Source organism: Leopardus geoffroyi, chromosome B3 (assembly GCF_018350155.1).
Source record: "Leopardus geoffroyi isolate Oge1 chromosome B3, O.geoffroyi_Oge1_pat1.0, whole genome shotgun sequence".
In the NCBI taxonomy this organism is placed as follows: Eukaryota; Metazoa; Chordata; class Mammalia; order Carnivora; family Felidae; genus Leopardus; species Leopardus geoffroyi.
This window is the reverse complement of record NC_059337.1, coordinates 42,079,631-42,098,916: the sequence shown is the minus strand read 5'-3', so window position 1 is coordinate 42,098,916 and position 19,286 is coordinate 42,079,631. Positions and strand designations below refer to the sequence as shown.

At 48.5% G+C, this 19,286-nt stretch overlaps 1 protein-coding gene across 26 annotated transcripts in view; it reads left to right on the top strand.

Annotated features, from left to right (window-relative positions):
* The first annotated feature begins 5,197 nt into the window (after positions 1-5,197).
* TPM1 (tropomyosin 1) overlaps positions 5,198-19,286 on the top strand; it is a 28,370-nt gene continuing 14,281 nt past the window's right edge. For 4 of the 26 annotated variants that reach the window (XM_045449512.1, XM_045449497.1, XM_045449501.1 and 1 more), the window contains exons 1-3: positions 5,308-5,583; positions 6,713-6,838; positions 18,671-18,804. In XM_045449512.1, the coding sequence (XP_045305468.1) occupies positions 5,470-5,583; positions 6,713-6,838; positions 18,671-18,804 (374 nt within the window). In that variant the 5' untranslated portion in view covers positions 5,308-5,469. Of the gene's footprint in view, positions 5,584-6,385; positions 6,512-6,712; positions 6,839-10,783; positions 11,134-18,670; positions 18,805-19,286 lie in introns of those variants that run through there. The other 22 variants (XM_045449496.1, XM_045449520.1, XM_045449514.1 and 19 more) reach the window with 14 other exon arrangements.

Here is a 19,286-nt window from a genome sequence, read left to right as displayed (position 1 = left end):
ACCATTTTCGTATGGATAAATGACTTCTGGTGGCCCTGAGTTCTCTCCTCCTCACCTTATAATGTGTTACTTTTCAATATGAAATCAAATATTAATATAAACACGACTGCAGAAGGGTTAATGGAAAGAACACCGTTGCTGGGAGCTGGGACATCCCTGTTTCTATCCTTGTACTCCCACCTCCCAGCTAGGTGATCTGGAGCCAGCCCCTGCCCTTGGCATTCCAATCTCTAGAGGGGGAATAACAGTCCTCATCCTGACGCTGTCACAAGTTGTAAGGAGGAGGTAATAAACTTGAAAGTGCTTTTTAAACCGTACGTCCATAGGGACTATGGCCACTCTTGAGGCTGCTAAATTCCACAAGTCAGGCTTGATTAAACCTATATGTAGCTGCTGCTGTCGTAAGAAGAGATTTGTCAGGCAGGAAAAGCCATATGCCTCTTTTCATACTGGGAGAACCATTTTGCCCGTGCCAACCCTCCAGGTCGCAAGCACACTCGGGTGACTCGCAGTGGGATATGGGACCGGCCGTGTGTCGCTGAACAATGGAGGAAGGCATCCACATAGCCCCAAGACTTTTCTCAAGGCTCTGAACCCTTCCTGGAAACAGAGCCTATTTTCGTTGGGTCCTTGGTGGTAGCATCACAAGCCCTTGAGAAAGAAAACTCCCTTGTGTACGAGGAGAACATGCTGTATCTTGTTCCGTGAGACAGTGAGCCATGAGCATAATAACACGCTGCATTCCAAAACCCAGTGGAAGAAGCAATTGTCTCTGGGTTTAATTATAGATTCTTCACTTTCCCTTAATTGCTTGAGTCAGCACTGTTGACTCCGGGGCAGTCACCATACACAGGTAGAGCTATTGCTGTCGAACAAGGTGCGACTATCAGGTAATGAGGTTTTCGGTTGGTTTGGTTTTTTAAACAAACAAACCCTCACATACATATTCAGGTAAGTGCTCCTGTTAAAGGTGTCGCTGATGTAACATAAGCTTTGCTTATGTTAACTCTCTTTTCTAACCAAATATTGGGAAATGTAGTGTGGCCGGTATGGGTGCTCTTGTGGGAGTAAAGGGACAGTATTTTTAATACTAGAGCTCTCCTAGAAAACCTGAGATATGTGATCCTCATAGCTATAGGAGGCACAGACAGCATCTGGGACAATGATAGTAACACTGTTGGAAATACACATTAAGTGACCCCTAGAGAGAGGGTTTTATCCTCAACATACAGATTTTCCTGGAGGAAAAGATCCACTTCTCCTATTCACCATCCGTGATCCCATAAACTCTAGTTAAATGCCTTGCATACCACAAGCATTCAATGTATATTTGAAGGACGTCTGTCCTACCCTGTCACAATACTTACATTTATTCTTCAGAAAATAAACCATCGAGCCCATGTTTTCAATAGAAATAAATCTTTGGAGACTAATTTTGATATCTTCCCTTCCCAGTCCTGTTTCTCCTGCTTACCTGTAGCCATTGAATAGTCATTCAACAAACATTGGTTGATAAATGACTGAATACTAAGCACTGGAGAAATCTGGAAATTCCACAGACATTCTTAGTGTTCACAGAGAACCTCAGGGCCAAGGTGTTGTGCAGGCTTCTGCAACGCCATGATTTGGTCAGCTTTTTACTTTCAAAGAACACAGACTCTCTCATGTTACCCCAGGAAAGAAAGGGAGTTATTATAAGGACACTTGGAACTGAAATATGATCATATTCTCCCAGTCTCTCTCTCTCAATGGTGCTTCTGTTTATCTTGATATGTCTACTCCATTCCTTCTCCATAACCAGACTTCTCTGCTTCCTCAAAATTTAGATGATGCATGACCTATTGTAGTATATTAGTCAAGAGAAGCTAGTTATGCTTCAGTGAAAACAGCCCCCGTCTCAGTGACCTAAAATAGCAAAGGTTTATGTCTCACTCGAGCACTTGCTCACCAAGGGTTAGTTGGGAGAGGGGGGAGCTCCTCTTATCACAGCCACTTGGGAACCTAGAATGACAGAGCAGCAATAATCTTGAAAAGGGAACATGAGGAGGCATGTGCTCTTAAAGTGTCCACCATACGTCACTTCCACTCACATTTCCTTGGCCAAAGCAAGTCAATGACCACAACTAACTTAATTGAGTGGGGATGTGCAATCCTACCAAGGCCCTGATTGGAGAGAAAGCCAAAATATGTATAAATACCCTTAATCACCCTCATACAAGGTGTCTTCAGCCCAAGACTGCAAACCCCTTTTGTTTCAGCAGCCACAGCTAATGATTCATATTTTCCATGTTCCTTCATTCAAACTGCAGTGAGAGAAAAGCTGAGTGGCCCAGTCTGTCTTGGCCTGACAGGCTGCAACCTATGTCCCTGGTTAGCCCATGGATCTGTCCTTAAGTTATGGCCAATCATCTGGGGACAGGCGTATGCACTGTCTGTCCAGCCCACGCCCATGGCTGTCCAGCCCATGCCTCTTAATCCTCTCCAGCCTCCAGAAGATCTGTCCAGTGTGGAAGAAATTGTTGTTTGAGTTAAGTCATGATGTTTTCTTGTCCTAGCCCTTGGTGGCAGGTCATAGATGGTGCGGTCCATCAAGCTAGGTGGGGTCTGGCCATGAGGCTATTTATGGGGCAAACTCTCAACAATGGTGAGATGGAAATGAGGGAACCCAGGGATCTGCTACGTTAACCCATCAGCGTAGGATCAATGATGGCGCACTAAAGAATTTAAAAAATTGGCGCTATGCAGCTCTTTTTCCACCCTTGGACACCACAATCTTCCTCCTCTGAATATGGACCTAGGTGGGAGGAGCAGAGAGGGTAACAGAACTGGATGACTTCAACCCACATGAGAAGACCTGAATGTGTGAACCTGAAATTCAAGTCCCATACTCCCCCATCTATCTTTCCAGTCTCATGTCCCAGTCTCATGTTCACCCCCAAATAAGCCTACTATCCAACCACCATCAAACATTCCTTTTTCTTCCCTTGGCTCCTCCAATACCCTCCTCTCTGACTGCTACCCTTCCTCTAAAATCAGTCTAAAAATCACCACTTTCCAGAAAAGTGTTTTTTTCTGTCTGCCATGACCTGGTCACTTCTAGGTCTTCCTCCTCTGAATTCTAAAACCTCTGCTCATGCTGAACACCCAGAGGACACGGACAGGCCGATTCACTTTGGAATCCCAGAGCTTGGTGCCTGCCTAGTATGTAGCAGTTGCTCACCGATGGGGTGTTTAATGACGGTCTGTAGCATTGGACATTTAAGGAAACTTTAACAAGTTCCTCTGCTATATTAGGCACAGTGGAGAAAAGTTAGTAATATATGATCTCTCCAGGAGTTTCTCTAGTTCAGTTGCCTAGTTTCACAGATGAGAACATTGAGGCCAAGAGAGGAGAAATGATTTGCCCTTTGCCACCCAAGCAGTCACTATCTACTGAGCTCTTTGCTATGTGCTAGAAAAAAAAAAAAAAAAAAAAAATGCTTTTCACTCTTTATCTCATTTTCACCCTTGGAACAACCCTAGGAAGACTTTTTATACCTACTTTCCAAAAGAGAAAACTGAGGCTCAAAGAGATTGTAACCTGGCTAAGGCCACATTGCAAGAAGGTAGCCAGGCCGGGTTTGGATCCTAGAGTCTGACTCCCGAGACTCTTGCCCCCTATGCGGAGCTCCAGGGTAGGGAGTCAGCTCCTTATGGTCCATGCATCTGTATATTGCCCAGAGGCCTTGAACTTTTCTGTGTTCCAGTGGCTGGGTTGACACATGGTGATTTAAGGGTTCTGGTGCGTTTTTGTGCCACACAGCTCCTATGTACACAGGTCTAACATTCTGACCATTAGGTCAGGGTATTTTTTCCTGCCTGGGCAGTTGGGCTAGTGGAAGAAACCTGATAAAATCCTGGAGAGGAACTTGATCATTCTCTGAAGGACTTACAAGTTGTTTGGCCTGCCTAATCTGCTCAGGCACCGTCTGGGGAATATTCGGTATCCATGTAGTACAGGTTGTGAATTGCTCCGTGGGGACTGTTAACAAGACCCTCACCAACTCCATCACAGCCAGTCTCAGACAGGGCCCTGGGGCAGCCCCCTTTCCTCCTCTCCCACCAAAGCTCTGAAAAGAACAGGCTTTTCCCCCTTGGGAGCTGGGAGGTGTAGGAGATGGAGAGGAAATCCTCCTGCCTCCAAGCAGAGATCACTCTACAGAGCTGGATCTGGTCCCTCCTCAGGGATATGGCTGTGGGTACAAGGACTTCACTATGACACTCAGCCCACGTGTCGGCAACCTGGTGTCTGAGCACCTAAACATGGAAAGAGGCTGACACCCTAAAATCAGTGCAAGAAGAATGACAAAAAGCTAGATCTGGAGGCATCTCAGGGATCATCTCCCCCACCCTGGATATGAAAAGATGAGGAAACTGCAGCACTGAAGCTACTTGTCAAGGTCACACAGCTGCTGGTGATGGAGAACCAAGACCAAGGTGCCCGAGTCAAAACTCAATGTTCTTTCCGCTTAAACTCCCAACCACCCACCTACACACCGACTCACGCCTTCCTACCCTTGGCCATAGCACCGCACACAGGTGCACGCACAACTAAGCCAACTGAGTCCTGTGTCCCTGAAGTCTTTGACTGCCCCTCCCCTGGGAAGAAGGACACAGAGAAGACAGATTCGCAGACACCCTGACCCGCACCAGCAGCCAAGTCTCGGGAGCAGCCCCCGGGCCTTCCTCTCCGCTCTCCTTTTCTGTGCACCAGTTGAGTTTCCGAGAAAGGGAGCGTCCAGATAACACCTGGCGAGCTGAGAGCCGCCAGGGAAGCACGGGGCCGGAGCGGGTGCGGGGAACTCGCAGGCCGGGCCCCGCGCGGCCGCTGCTCCGGGGGCCCCCGGGGCGGGATGCCGAGAGCGCCGGGGTCTGGCGTCTCCCCGGGGCCACGCGCGCCCACTACCTGACCCACGCTCCCCCGGCCTCCTGGGGCTCTGGCGGGCCCGGCTCGGGACCCCGACGGCAGGGCACGGGCTCCGGGAGGAGGGGGCGCGGAGGGCACAGGGCACAGGTCAGGGCCCCGGCCCGGCTCGGCCCCAGCGAGGCCTGGACGCCCTCTCCCTGGCGCGCAGGTTTGGGAACAGGGCGGCCTCGCCCGGCCGCCGCCTCGGCGGCTCCGGTCCCCATATATAGTCATATCCACCGTCAACTGGGAGGCCGGCAGGCAGCAGCGAATGGGCGCGCGGCCCCCGCGGGAAGGAGCGGGGCGGGGGCAGGGGGCGGAGGGAGGAGAGGGGGAAAGGGGGCAGGAGAAAAAAGCTTTTCCAAAAAAGTATTGGCTGTCTCGAGGAATGCGGTCGCCCCCTTGGGAAAGTACATATCTGGGAGCAGCAGGCGGCTCCGCGCTCGCACTTCGGCTCGGCCGCCCCACCGCGCACTCGCCTCTCCGCTCCCGCCGCAGCCGCAGGGCCCCTCGCCGCCGCCACCATGGACGCCATCAAGAAGAAGATGCAGATGCTGAAGCTCGACAAGGAGAACGCCTTGGATCGAGCCGAGCAGGCGGAGGCCGATAAGAAGGCGGCGGAGGACAGGAGCAAGCAGGTCTGCGCCTCCCCGGCCCTGCGCTCCCCCCGCCCTTCACGGCGCCCCCGGGCCCTGAGCGCCTGGCACCCCTTCCCGGCCGCTCACCCCGAGGACAAGGGGAGCCACTCCCCACCCCGCCACTCCTGGGAGGCCGGGGACGCGCAGCTGAGAAGGGGGAGGGGAAGAGCAAGACTCAGGCTTACGCTAACTTTTTGGTCTCGTCCGGGGACGTTTATTTCCCTCCTCGGCTTCCCAGAGCCCGCGAGGTCTTCTCAACTCCTAGAGACACTTGACTCTCACGATCGGGGATCAGTGTTGGACCGGAGTGGGGGGGCGGGGGGAGCAGGTTAGGGTAAATCGAGTCCAGAAAGTGTTAGAAGTTCTTCTGCACTTTTGACTGGAAAGAATAAAACCTTCAACTGGGGTAGAGCCTGAGCAGGGGGAAGGGGCAGGGAGGTGGAGGTGGGGGCGGGGGGGGGGGGGTCGAGTCATGAAGTTTTTTCCTAAGAACAAAGATGGAACAGAATGGAGAGTACGGCCCGAAAGCCAGGGAGACTGGGGCGTTTTTCTGCACCCCCAGTGGTGGACTTGAACGCGCTGGGACCTTGGCAGGATTCTCGTCCCGCGGGAGGTGGGGGTGCAGGGTGGGCCACAGTGCGGTTCCATATTCAGGAGAGAAGAGGTTACTTAGAGACCCTTGAACCCCGAGTCGGCAGCGCCCCAAGCCGAGGGGCCGCAGCCAACCAGGCGCTCGTGTGTTGTGTGTGTCTAACACCCGGTCCGTGCCGGCCGCCCGCGCCCGCCCGCCGCTGCCCCCCAGCTGGAGGACGACATCGCGGCGAAGGAGAAGCTGCTGCGGGCGTCGGAGGACGAGCGGGACCGGGTGCTGGAGGAGCTGCACAAGGCGGAGGACAGCCTCCTGGCCGCGGATGAGGCCGCCGCCAAGGTACCCGGGGCGCGCGGCGCAGCACGGCGCACGAATGGCTAACTCTGTCTCTCTCTTTCTCTCTCCCTCCCTGTCTTTCCCTCTCTCTCTCTGCTGTCCCTGTCCTTCTGGTTCTGTGCACCCACACCCCTCCCCCGCGGGATCACGCTGCCTGCTGCACCCCACCCCCACCCCTCCCCGTCCCTCACGGCCAACTCCCAGCTGGAAGATGAGCTGGTGTCGCTGCAAAAGAAACTCAAGGGCACCGAAGATGAACTGGACAAATACTCCGAGGCTCTCAAAGATGCCCAGGAGAAGTTGGAGCTGGCGGAGAAAAAGGCCACTGACGTAAGTGCACGCACACAGTATCTCCCTCAACTCCTGCCCAGTGGCCACTCTGAGGTCACCACAATGGCCAAGGGGCAATGGAGGAGGGTCACCTCTTCCTGCTGGACACCCGCACACAGCCCTGACATGGCCCAGAGCACTGGATGCTGCCTCAGACTTCTATTGCACACGTTCATTTATACTTCATCCACTCCTCTCTCTTTTTCTCCTTCTTTTCCCCACTCCTGGGGGTGGAGGTGGGTGGGTGAGAAGCTGGGAGTGGAGTGGCTGAAATTGGATGCTGGAGGTGAACCTTGCCTCCCTGGTGGCAGAAAACCTCTGCGGTGTCATCACCAAGGTTTGTGCAAACAGAATGCCTAGTTTACTTTCTTTCCTTTGCAGCCTCTGGTGGGTGGGAATGCCTGGTTTTCAATGGTGAGTCTAGTCAGGGTACAGAGGGCCTGGTCTCTAAATTGAAGGAATGACATGGTGCTACTTTTACTTAGAAGGCTGAGCTTGATGTTGGGGTGCAGAGACACTTGAGGCCTCCTTGCTCACTAGGGAAGCCTTAATCCAGCCCTTAAGATCCGCCTGGGAAGATGATACTTGCTTGGGTCTGCAGTCTGACAGCACTAGATCCTGAAAGTACCCTGGGAGTTATATATAGCTCAGTGCTTTATATGGTATAGTGAGCTAACTGCCCCCTGCCCCTCCTGCTTGCCCCACCCCCACCTGTCAGCCTTCTGACAACCACCACATAGTTTCAGGGGTGATGCACACACTGCAAAAACTCTACCAGCACTTTGTCCATTGCCCTTTGGAATCTTTTTAGCTGAAGAGCTTGTCTCTTCTGCTCCATAAGTCAAGCCAAGCATTAGATTTCCAAAGGAACGACTTCTTTTCACACTGTTGGATTCCATTGTAGAAGCTCATTAAGGCTAGAGGCCCAATTAGGAAAGAATTCCTTGCGAAGTTAGTAACAATTCCAAGAATGTATGAGCACGGGGGGAAAGCTGTGCCCAGAAGTTGAACTACCAAGTACAATGGCAGAATTTTTTGTATGAGAGTAAAATGCAAATTGCTGGAGGGTCTTGGGCCTTGAAACCAGTAATGGCTTTTTGTGGCGTGAAAGGCTTAAAATGTAATCTCCAAGCATGCTTTGCAAATGGGAAATCCAGACATAGGACATTTAGAATCGACCAAAAAAAAAAATTCTTTTTTCAATGAACATCAAGATTACTGGAAACGGGGTTCACAGAAGCACTGACTTAGCTAAAACATTAAAGCTACAAACTACCTGGCTTTAGAAAAAGAGCCAAAAAACACATATAACTCTGTGTCTGCTTTGTATAATGTAGATCATATGTCTGCTTCGTGTAAGGCTAAATGGAGGATGTCTGTCTCCCCCAAATTCTCCAGCAGGACGTTTATTTAGCTTTTTCAAAAGAGCCGCTGATAGATCAAGGAGAGATATTCCTTATAAGGAAAAGAATGCAGAGAATTTGAAAATAGCCTAGTAAGACTGAAGGAGAAAAAAGCGACTACAATTCTTAAAGGGAAAAAAAAAGATCATAATTATTGTAACTATGTAGTGCTATCATGTCTTTATTGAAAAGTCTTGTTTAAGGGAGCTTTGGAATGAAGTGGGGCAGAAGTGGATGAGGATATTTAAAGCCACCTTGGTGGAGGCGGGGTTAGCAAGGGAGGGAGCTTTTTGAAACTGTGTTTTGGTTTCCTACTGGAAAACTGTCCCTAATATGGTACTTTTTTTTTTTTATAGTAGATTGATCATTGAACTTTTAAGATATTGTAGGTTGTTTGGAATGTGTAGGGATGTTGAAGAAGAACATTTGCAAAGAAATGCTATATTTAAAGTGATTTCCTAACAAAAATAATCAAGAGTTAAGGAGGAAGAGACCGATATCACTAAAGAAAGCGGGAGATAGGAGGTCAGCTTCCTGAGGTAGAATCATATTACATTTGGAATTAGGACATTTCACTGTCATTACTCACCAATTTAAAAACATTTTTGCATTTTCCTACTACTTAAAACCTTTTTCTACATATTTACCAATACTTTACAAATTTTATTCCAAAAGAAGGGTCTTCCTAGCTTAAAAGATTGTAATTCACAAGGTAGCAAGCATCCTGATGCTTTTCTTTTGAAACTTTTGGTGTTCCACCTAAATGAGGCTGAATGGGATCAAGGGCTCCATTTTTTCTCTGGCCCCCAACCCCTTCGCCAATATTGTGATGTATCTGATATTTGCAGTATGTGAGTCTTTATTCCTTGCAGGTCTTTGCTTCCTAAATCAGTGATTCTCAACCTTATGTAAACAGAATCTCCTAGGGAGGTTTTAAAAGCCCAAATCCAGACTGCACCCCAGGCCAATTAAATCAGAATCTCTGGGAGTGGAACCCACGCATTAGTATTTTTTAAATGTGCACCCAAGGTTGAGAACTGTCCTAAACTCTTGTATAATGACATCAGCATTAAAATGAACTCCCCTAAAACTGTCTTTCCCAGGTATTTGAAAAGCAGGACATTAAGTCATTAGTTGGCTGCTTTTAGAGCACTTGCAAGTGTCCAGTAGTTTCCCTGGCGCCCCCTTCCTCCACCTTCAAAGTTGGAGCCCACTGTCTGGACTCCTCTGGGGGAGGAGTTGTAACCTCCCGCCTGACCAGATGAACTGTGTGGAAACAAAGCCAGAGGCTCCACCTACAGGGCGTGAGGGCACATGCTGAGGTTTGTGAGAGTCTCAGCGGAGACTGTGACAAAGTCCATAGAAAATGAATCAGGAAAGCAAAGGAGGTTCCTTGTTAGGGCTTTGGAGAAGGAGGACGGGGTTGTCAAGTATGTTTTTGTTCTTCATTATTCCCACACTTAAATACATCAGGAATTGACTTGAAGGGCCTCCTGTGAGAAAGGTGAGGAAGAAAGCCATGAGATTTGGAAGGCATTTAAAAACGCAGCCCAAATGGGAGAATTGGCAGAGGACGGTTCCCAGAGATTGGGTTTTCATCCAGCTGTAGCCAAAGGCTCCCATAGTGTTCTGTAGCCTTCATGGCTGTGCCTTTTAAAGGCATCTCAGTCCAGCCCAGAATTGGTCAGATTCCAGAAGATCTCTGAGGCTGATCTAAAACCAGAGAAGCTTATAAGTTATAAGGGACCCGTGAGATGATTGTTTTTATGGAAAGGGAAGTGAGCCCCAAAGAGGTTCGTGGCCCTGAGAACACAGCCGGTGATGGACCCCCACCTGACTCTTAAGGCAGTGCCTGCATATTTATTCACTAAAGCTATCATTTGAGTTAACTGTGTACAATGTATTGTGCTAGGCACTTTGTTTTATTTCATAATCCTCACCACAGCCCCATGAGGGAAGTACTGCTATTAATTCCACTTTTATAGATGAAGCCCAGAAGAGTCAAGTTACTTGGCCAAAGTCAACAGCCAGGAGAGATTCTAGGAGCCGAATTCTAACCTACCTGGGAACGCTGCATTTAGAAAGGTTTAATCACAATGCAATATGTTAGTGGTTTTCACTTCGTGAGTTTAGTGAAAGAGGAAGGTTGTTGTGATTAGGATCTTGTGTGCTGTAGTTCTTTATATATAACGAGGAAAGGTCCTGGGGACACATTCAGGCCCCAAATTCCTCCACTCAGCTTCTCTCTTGGGCTTGGGAATTCTGAACTCCCGAGTGCGAACTCCCGCCGCCTGTAGGCGGCACCACCGCCCTTAGCAACCAGGTCCGTTACCCGGGGTCACCACGGAGCCAAGGAGGGGCGCTAGGAATCGCAGTAAAATTCCTGGCGCGCTGGCCTCCCTCCCGGCCGGGCCCAGCTCTCCAGGTGTCCCAAAGCGAGTCCACCACCTCCGACAGCCCCGGTGCCGCGAGCATGCGCAGTGTCTCACGCGGGTTGCATATTCCCGGGGTCCGCGGCGCGCGCCCCGCCTTCTGTGCCCGCCCCCGGCGCTCGCGCACCCGCCTGCGGTTCGCCTGCGCCGCCCGGGAGACCGCCACTTCCGGGCTCGTCCTGGGCCACTGGGGGCGCCGCCGTTGCGCGGCGCGGCCTGGGCGGGGCGGCCGGGCGCTCAGGAGTGCGGCTGCGGCAGCGGCGGCCGGAGCGCAGCAGCCGGTCTCTCCCACCGCAGTTCGCCGGCCAGCCCGCCGCCGCCCCGCGCGATGGCCGGGAGCAGCTCGCTGGAGGCGGTGCGGAGGAAAATCCGAAGCCTGCAGGAGCAGGCGGACGCCGCGGAGGAGCGCGCGGGCAGCCTGCAGCGCGAGCTGGACTACGAGAGGAAGCTGAGGGAGACCGTAAGGGACCCACCCATTGCCCACCCACCCCCACCCAGAGGCGCCTCCGCCCCAGTTGGGCCCACAGAGCGGTGCAGGGCCCTCCAGAGCCCACCTACCCCTGCCCCCACGCCTCCAGGGGCGCACCTGGCGCACCTGGGGCAGCTGGCGTCGGACTCTAGGGAGGGGCCCTGCCTGTTCCTTTCAGCCCTTCCTTTCCATCTTCGTTGGTTTAAAGTAAAAACCCCGAGGGGAAGCAGGAGTGGTGTTGAGAAGGTTCTGGAAGCAGCGCTTTCCCAAAAAGGGCTCTATTTTGGGGTTATTTGCGTTCGGCCCGGGTGTCTCGGGTCCCTCGGGATGTGCACTTTGCGCTGCTGGCATTATTTTCTCGAAGGGTGGGGAGGGAAGAGGGAAATCCTTTTGGAAATCCGTTCCTTTGGAAAGGGGCGCTGACAGGGAAAGTCTGGGGCACTGCCAGACTTTAGGGCCGGGGGATGCTAAACTCCACCATCCCCGTTGACCATTGGTTTTCTTTGTGGTGGTTGAGACATTGACAGCGCCGGGCTCTGACATACATGTATGTATGACATGCATAGTATGAGACCCGCTTACCTTTCCCTTTGTATTAACCATCTCTCCTCCCTAGTGGTCTTATACAGATATTCCTTTGTTACCGAGTATTGAGAAGAGTTGGCTACATGTCAACGATCATTGGGTGTATTCTCTTGCCGGCTTCCCCCTCCCCCATGTTGAATGTAATACCTGGCTTCCTTCCTTTCTCCTAAGGCAAATGTATCCAACATACAGGAACAGGCTTTCAGAGGTAGCTCAGGCATTTGCTATTTGTTGATTTTTGAGTGTGTGTTTTAAATCAGGATACTCAAACACCTTGGGAGTTTTATGACAAGCATAATATGGTGTCCAGCTGTGCTTAATACGGACCCATTCTTCTGAGTTGAGTAAATCCTACCGGTTAGGTGTTTGTAATGGCAATATGGCTGGCTGCAGAAACTTCAATGCCTGTTTTGCATAAAATACATAGAAACAAATGGGTCCTCTTAGGAGGAAGGCCTAACTAGAGGAAATTTGGCGGAAAATACAGAGAGGAATCAGGAAATTAATAAGAAAGACAGCTTTCTTGAGAACAAGTCAGCAAAGATCCCATTGATGTGTCTGAATTTGACAGGGCAATAAAATGATTCCAGTTCTCTCTCTGCCTGGCTAACAGCTGTCCTTGAACCATTAGAACTAATAGAACATGATGGATAAGAATGAGAACTCTGGACCCAGACTGCCAGGATCTGAATTCTGGCTTCTGCTCCTTACTCCCTGTGAGATGCAGAATAACTTCTCGTTCTTTCAGATCCCTAACTCTAAAATGTGGATAATAATAATACCTACCTGTTGAAGTGGCCAAAGGAGTTAGTATGTGTAAAGAAATTACAGCAGTGTTTGACACAACAGAGTAAGTGCTAAATGTCAGCTGGTATTAAAACTGCACAGCACTTGGCTTTGTTCTTCGCTCCTTTGCCTTCAGTTCACCACCTATTCAAAGGGTCTTGAAAATGGCCTACTCTTTTCACTACATGTCAAAGCACTGCATATAAATGCTTTTAACCGATATTTTTTTTTTTCTTTTGGGAACTTGATGGAGAGAGGATGTGGGCAGACTGGAGGAAATGTTTGGTTGAGGTGGCATTAGTGGTGGAAGTGAGTAGATAGAACCCCCCTCACCCTCCTCAGAAAGGGAACATGTAGTCCTCTGCAGGAGAGCCTTCTATAGACTCCTGTCCTAGTGTTTGATGTTAGACACAGAAGATTAATTTTATGAAGGGCATATTGTTACTTTTATACATGTCTTCTCTTTTGTACATCATTTTTCTAACGGTAGTCTTCCTGGGCCTGCTGGCTAAAGATGATGCTTTCACTCTTTTCAAAGCTTTGTGTTTAAAGTGGTTTAAATAGTTTGAATTTTTTGGAAGTAATTTTGAAAACACTCTATCCAGGTTGATTGGACACAGAACTTTTTTTTTTTTTTTTTTTTTTGAGAGGGAGGGAGGGAGAGAAAGAGAAAGAATCTTAAGCAGACTCCACTCCCAGGGCAGAGTCTGGTGACACAAGAACTCGATCTCACAACCATGAGATCATGACCTGAGCTGAAATTAAGAGTCGGGTGCCTAATTGACTGAGCCACCCAGGCACCCCAGAACCTTTTAAGATAGCAGTTTGAGGACTGAGTCAGAAGAGACCATTGCAGATTGAGAGTTGTTCCTAACTTCTGCAACTGTAATTTAGAGGGAGTTAATTTAAGGTGGTCTCTTGGTAGTTGTCAGACATAGCTGTGAGTTAAGCTAGCAGTCAGTTTCTCTTAGCCACAAGGATACAGGTTTAGTGACAAAATCATGAGCCGCTGCAAGAAATACTTGACTGGAGAGTTGGCCCTAAATTCTGATTCTGAAAAGTTCAGACGTACTGTAGTTAATTGCCCCTCTTAGGCTAGCACTACCTTGGAAAACTTGGTTATCCCTTATTTCCTACTGGTTTGTTTTTCCAAGGTGTGTGGGCCCTTCAAAATGTTGGAATGAGGATACTTTGCTTGATATAATGATTGACTCTAGGTCTTGTGACACACTAGGGTTTTGTGTGTTTTTTGTTATTACCAAAGGAAAGAGTAGCAAGAAGGAGCCAGTCTTTCCTCCTTTCTGGGTGGTATCCAGCAAACAACGAGACTTAAAGATGTATCCTATAGGTTCTCAGCTAGTAATTTTATTAAATCATGGGAAATAACCAATTAACAGAAATCCCCTGCCCTCTCCCACTTTCAAGTTGGTAAATAGCTCTGAGACCAGGAAACTCAAAAGAGTGCGCTTTGTGTTCACATTGGCAACCCCAGGCTGGCAATGACTGGAATATACGCTCATGATTTCTGTCTTCATATGTAGGCAAGGCAAGGGCACTACAATGCCCTGTTCATGTCCGTTCTCCCTCATTATACAAATATGCCTCATAAATTATAGGCCTTGGCACAGATAGAGGAGGTTGTGTTTATCTATTATCCATGGGAGTGCCCCTTAATGTCATCAGTGGTTTTTTCCCCTTTCCTTACCATATAAGGGCAGAAGTTTAACTTGGCTGTAGTCACTTGGTCTTAACACAGCAAGTTGGGTGAAACCTTCGCCGTATAACTACAGTTTGCATGAAATAAAAATGCCTGACCTTTGGTCATCCCATGTTCCCCTCTGGTTCAGGCAGGACTTTGAAAACATATTCCAGAGGATCATTTTTTGGGGTATAATGTTACTCTCCTAGTTGCTATTTTCTTGACTGTTTTAACTAGAATACTTTTTCAAAGTAAAAACCATTGCTATATATATATAGAGAGAGAGAGAGTTATATTGGCCAAAGCATCTGGATTTCATGAAAATGTAGGCATCATAAAAGTTTGCTGTCAAATCTGATTTGGAGTAATAGTTTGCTGTGTTGAAGTGGCCCTGCTACCCTTGATTCTGTATAGTACCTTGTTGAGGTTGGGAGAGCGGTGTGCCTACCCTTGTTTTCCGTGTAGGTAGCTGGTACCTTTGGGTTGGGTGCAGGGACAGGCCAGGCCCAACTGCAAAGTGCCTGCTGGCTGTTTAACAACAGATCTGCAGGAAGATAATTGGTAGCCTTTACTAATATAGCAGTCTCTTTTCTGAGTAGCTCATTACATGTTGGGACACAATAGCACTTTTCAAGTAAAAGAAACTAGCATCCCAAACTGAAAGACTCCACCAGCAGTTATCAACACATTTTTAGAAGAAGCCAACCCAGCGCACTAAGGGTGATTTCCATGCCTGGAAATGATTTGCGTCTGGAGTCTTGACCCTTCCCACACTCCTTGTTGTTTATATGTGCTTTTTAAATAACACATACTCATGTGGCTGGGGACTTGTACTGGCAGAGGTAACCGAAGGTTAAATCTTAAGTAGACTACCCAGGTTCTGTGATGAAGGAACCTTAGAGAATACCTAAATAAACTTCAGAACTTAGAAAACACATACCAGAAATAAAAGGCTAGTGAAGGTAAGAGCTAGAGGCCTTTTGAACAGAGCGTAATCCAAAGCACACACATATATTCATTCAATCATTCATATTCTCTCTCTCTCTCTCTGTCTCTCTCTCTCATACACACACACACACACACACACACACACACACACACACCCACAAGTAAAAATAAGAGTAAGAAGTTTCCTTAATTAATTTATGGACTTAAACTTGAGTTGCAGGGACCGAAACAAAATTGCGGCCATCCCAGTGTGGAACGGCCTGAGAAGCCAGTGGGAGTCCAGGTTTTTCCCAGGGAAAGCTTACGTGCAGACGTACCCCAGACACTGCTCCCAGGTCCCAGCTGTAGCCTACAAGCACCTTTGCCCGTGCTGCTGTGAAAGCTCAGGGGCAGCGGGTGTTGGCTTCCCAGCTTGAGGGCAGATGCTCTGTGTCTACCTGTGAGGTGTCACCCATGAGTGCTACTTGGTGAAGTTTTCAGTGGAATACCATACCTTATCTCTGAAGGGACGGAGAGGGCTTGTTTAGTGGATGCTATGCAGTACAGTAACTGTTCTCCTAGGCCTGTCATCAAAGCCTCTCTGTCACATGGGGAGTTGTGTTGAGAGAGGCTATAGGGGACTTGCCACTCTAACATAGGAAGAGAGAAGGTAAGAGGTAAGAACCACCAATTCCAGGGCTGCTGTGAGATCCCTGGAGGCCATGAGAAGTGGCCGAGCCCACACACGAGGACCCAGGCACCTGGGGTTTTAGTCTTGTCTCCCACTGATGTCTGTATGGCCCGAGCAGGATCAGCACTGTGGGTCAAAGCTCCCTCTCTCCTTTCTTTTGAAAGGAGAGCTGGAAGAGTGGTTCCCACAGCATTTGCCAGCTTCTTTGGATGGTGGGGCCGGGAAGGTGGAGGGATGGAACAGGTTGCGTATTTATGTTGCAGATGTCTGCCCTCCCCTCTGACCTCCTGAATCAGAATTTCTGGAGATGGGGCCTGGAAGTTTGCATTATTAATACGCCTCTTCTAGGGGATTCTGACAGCCAGTTGTGGGAACTGCTGGATGATGCCTAGAGACTCTTCCAGATAAACAGTTGAGACCCCATTTTGTGAACCAGCCACAGGTCTGCTGTGTGCACGGTCCTGGCTCCTAGAATAGACCTCCGTTCCCAGTTGTTGCTTGGGGGCCCTGTATGAGGCCCTATATAGTGCCAAGAAGTCGAAGGTTCTACGACACGCTCCTAGGAAAGAGTTAGTGACATTTACGTATCAGGGTCCAGAGCTAAAGGAATGAGTGGTTAGAGTGAGGGGCAATAAGAAGGAAGCTACAGATTGACGGGGGCCGCTTAGGCAGGGAGATCTTGTGTACAGAGGCAGGAATGAGCATGGGGGCATGGTCTCCTTACTCTCCATGCCCTGGCCACATGACAAGCTGGGGACCTAGACTGCCCTGCCACCCGGCAGGTCCTTTCCCCAGAGCATAAACCCTGTTCTTTCTGTGAGTACAAAGTCCTCAGGGTTGGGGCCCAGGTGAAACACAGAGCAGAACCTTATAGTGTGGTGGCTACAAGAAAACATTTTGAAAATCGTGTTGACATTTCTCTGGCCATAGCACCTGTAACGAAGATACTTGCCTTCATGTTCAAAATAATAACGAAAGGTGAGGAATACTTTCAAGTGTATGACCTAGACATTCTACTAAGGTATTTTTGTTTTTGCTCTTCGTTTTTGTTTTCAGCTTTCGGAGTTGCTTGTTTCCTGACAACCCCCCCACCACCATGCCCCATTCATAAAAGGAATAGAATTGTGTTAGAAATGGAAAATACAAAACGAACAAAGCTGACCTGACCTTAATATATAGTTCCTTCCAATTTTTAAGAAATAGGGCTAGAACGACAGTTCCTTTTATGTAAGAAATGCATTGTCCCTATTACTCTCACTCCTCCTCTAGAAAAAAAACATACTCATTGGCCGGTCAGACTTAGCAGAACCCATTACTAGCTGTGCACCCCTAAGGATTTACTTTGTGGGCCTATATGGATGCAAATTGTCCTCCTCAGAGCCATTTCCCATTTCTCCTATTCCCTGTCTCCGTTAGCCTGTTACTACTACATAGTTAATTTTTGTCGAGATAAAAGTGTATTTGAATTTTTTATAAAGAGTCCTTCACCGTGGTTGGAGATGCCCTAATAACTTCTCTTTCCCAGACAAAACTTGGCATTTAAAATTTTACAAATCCAGAGGAGCAAAGAGCTGAACATTCTCGTATTCATTTCATTCAAGGCCATAATCACAGTCTCTCACTACATGTGCCTTTTAGACTGTGTACATCAGGAGTCCATGAGCTAAGAAAGTTGCTTTTGTTTAAATTACGTCAGTCTTATTTATTTTATTCAGTAGACATTTACTGAGCCCATATTCTTTCTGTGCAGAGAACTATGATTCCTTACATGTAGGAAGCTTCCAACTGAGTAAAGCACACAGAAATATGGATAGAACTGGCATGCCTTAAGTATGTATGGTAATTTTTAGAAAACTCTAAAGTGGTGTCCTGAAAACCTTCTCACCCCATGATAAGCACACATTCACAGTGGCTGCAGATGAGGAAATGGTACCTGATTAGTAAGTTCTCTCTTTGACTTCCAGGCGTAATATTGAAACAAACACCAGTGCAAGTGTATGTAATGGATCATCATAGACTTGCAAGTGTTCTGAGGCTCACAGTAAAAAGTGCTTATGATAGCAGCTAATCATTGCATCCCCCGAAAAGTAACATCTTAATTTAGATACAGATACTAAATAAAAATAGTATCTGTACCGCTTTCTCCTAAGGAGTTTGAAACTTTTCTTGTAACAACCTTGCAAGAAATGCCAGTAAGCTTATCTCAAGAACACTTGGGAAATTTGTCTTGGCCCTGTTCCAGCATATGACCGAGTTCTCCTAAAGGGGTTACTGAAATGGGAGTGGGGGAGGGGCGGTTGTGTCTGTATGGCATATATTTTAGAACGGCTGACTTTTTAAATACTTTAGTTCCTTTTAAGACTCCTTTGAGAAAGTAGCCAGGAGGAAGGAGAATGCAGACTCCTGAGTCTGGTTTCCGGCTGGACTGCTCTTGTCCTATGTGGCGGAGCCTGGGTAGGTCTTGTCTCTGCCCAGTGCTTGAGCCCCCGTGAGTGAGGTGGCCATAATGAAGCGCCCCTTTAGCAGTCAGGGGGACCCACTGTGGAGTTCTGTGGAAGAAAGGAACCAAGTGAAAGAGCACTTGGTAACAGTCCCTCTCTCCACTGAGAATGGTGCGTGTGGACATAACACACGCGAGTGTGGACGTTCACTATATAAATCAATGTAGCAGTGTCTTCGAGAACTCTGGACTTGACCAGGGTGTGTAATGCACTTAGAGGTAGCTCACCACACGGCCAGGCTTCCTGTCAGAAATCGGTGTTTCTGACTCAGCCACTTCCTGTAGGCAGTGCCCTCACTTTCTCTCCCAGTCTGAAATGCCTTTCACTGTCTCTGCCTAGGCTGAAGCCGATGTAGCTTCTCTGAACAGACGCATCCAGCTGGTTGAGGAAGAGTTGGATCGTGCCCAGGAGCGACTGGCAACAGCTTTGCAGAAGCTGGAGGAGGCCGAGAAGGCAGCAGATGAGAGTGAGAGGTGAGGGTGCCTCTCCCAGCCCACCTTTCTGCACAGGCTTCTCCTCCAGGTGGAACAGGAGGGCTTCTCTGATCTTTGGGGCTTCACAATTTTACAGTGCCTTGGTGGGATCGTCTCCTCAGTTGATCCCAGGTATAACTTTACTAGGTTTGTTCCTTTAACGTAAGTGGAGCCCCTGTGTACAAAGCACCGTTTGAAATCCCAAGGTTACAAAGAAGAAAGAGCTCCTATTCCTGCCTTCATAGAGCTCATCGTCCAGAGAGGGAGATGGACCTTTAAATGAGAAATTCTAGGGATGCCTATTGGTTCTTTCATTCTTGCTGACCGCAGAGCAGTTAGACATTTCCAAAAGATAAACTTTATTTAAAATACGCCAAGGAGACTGGGCCCAGATAAATGAACCATGGACTATCAGTTGTCAGGTAACCCAGCAAATTGGTGGAAGAGGAAGCACAGATAAAACAGAAATATTATCTGCAAAA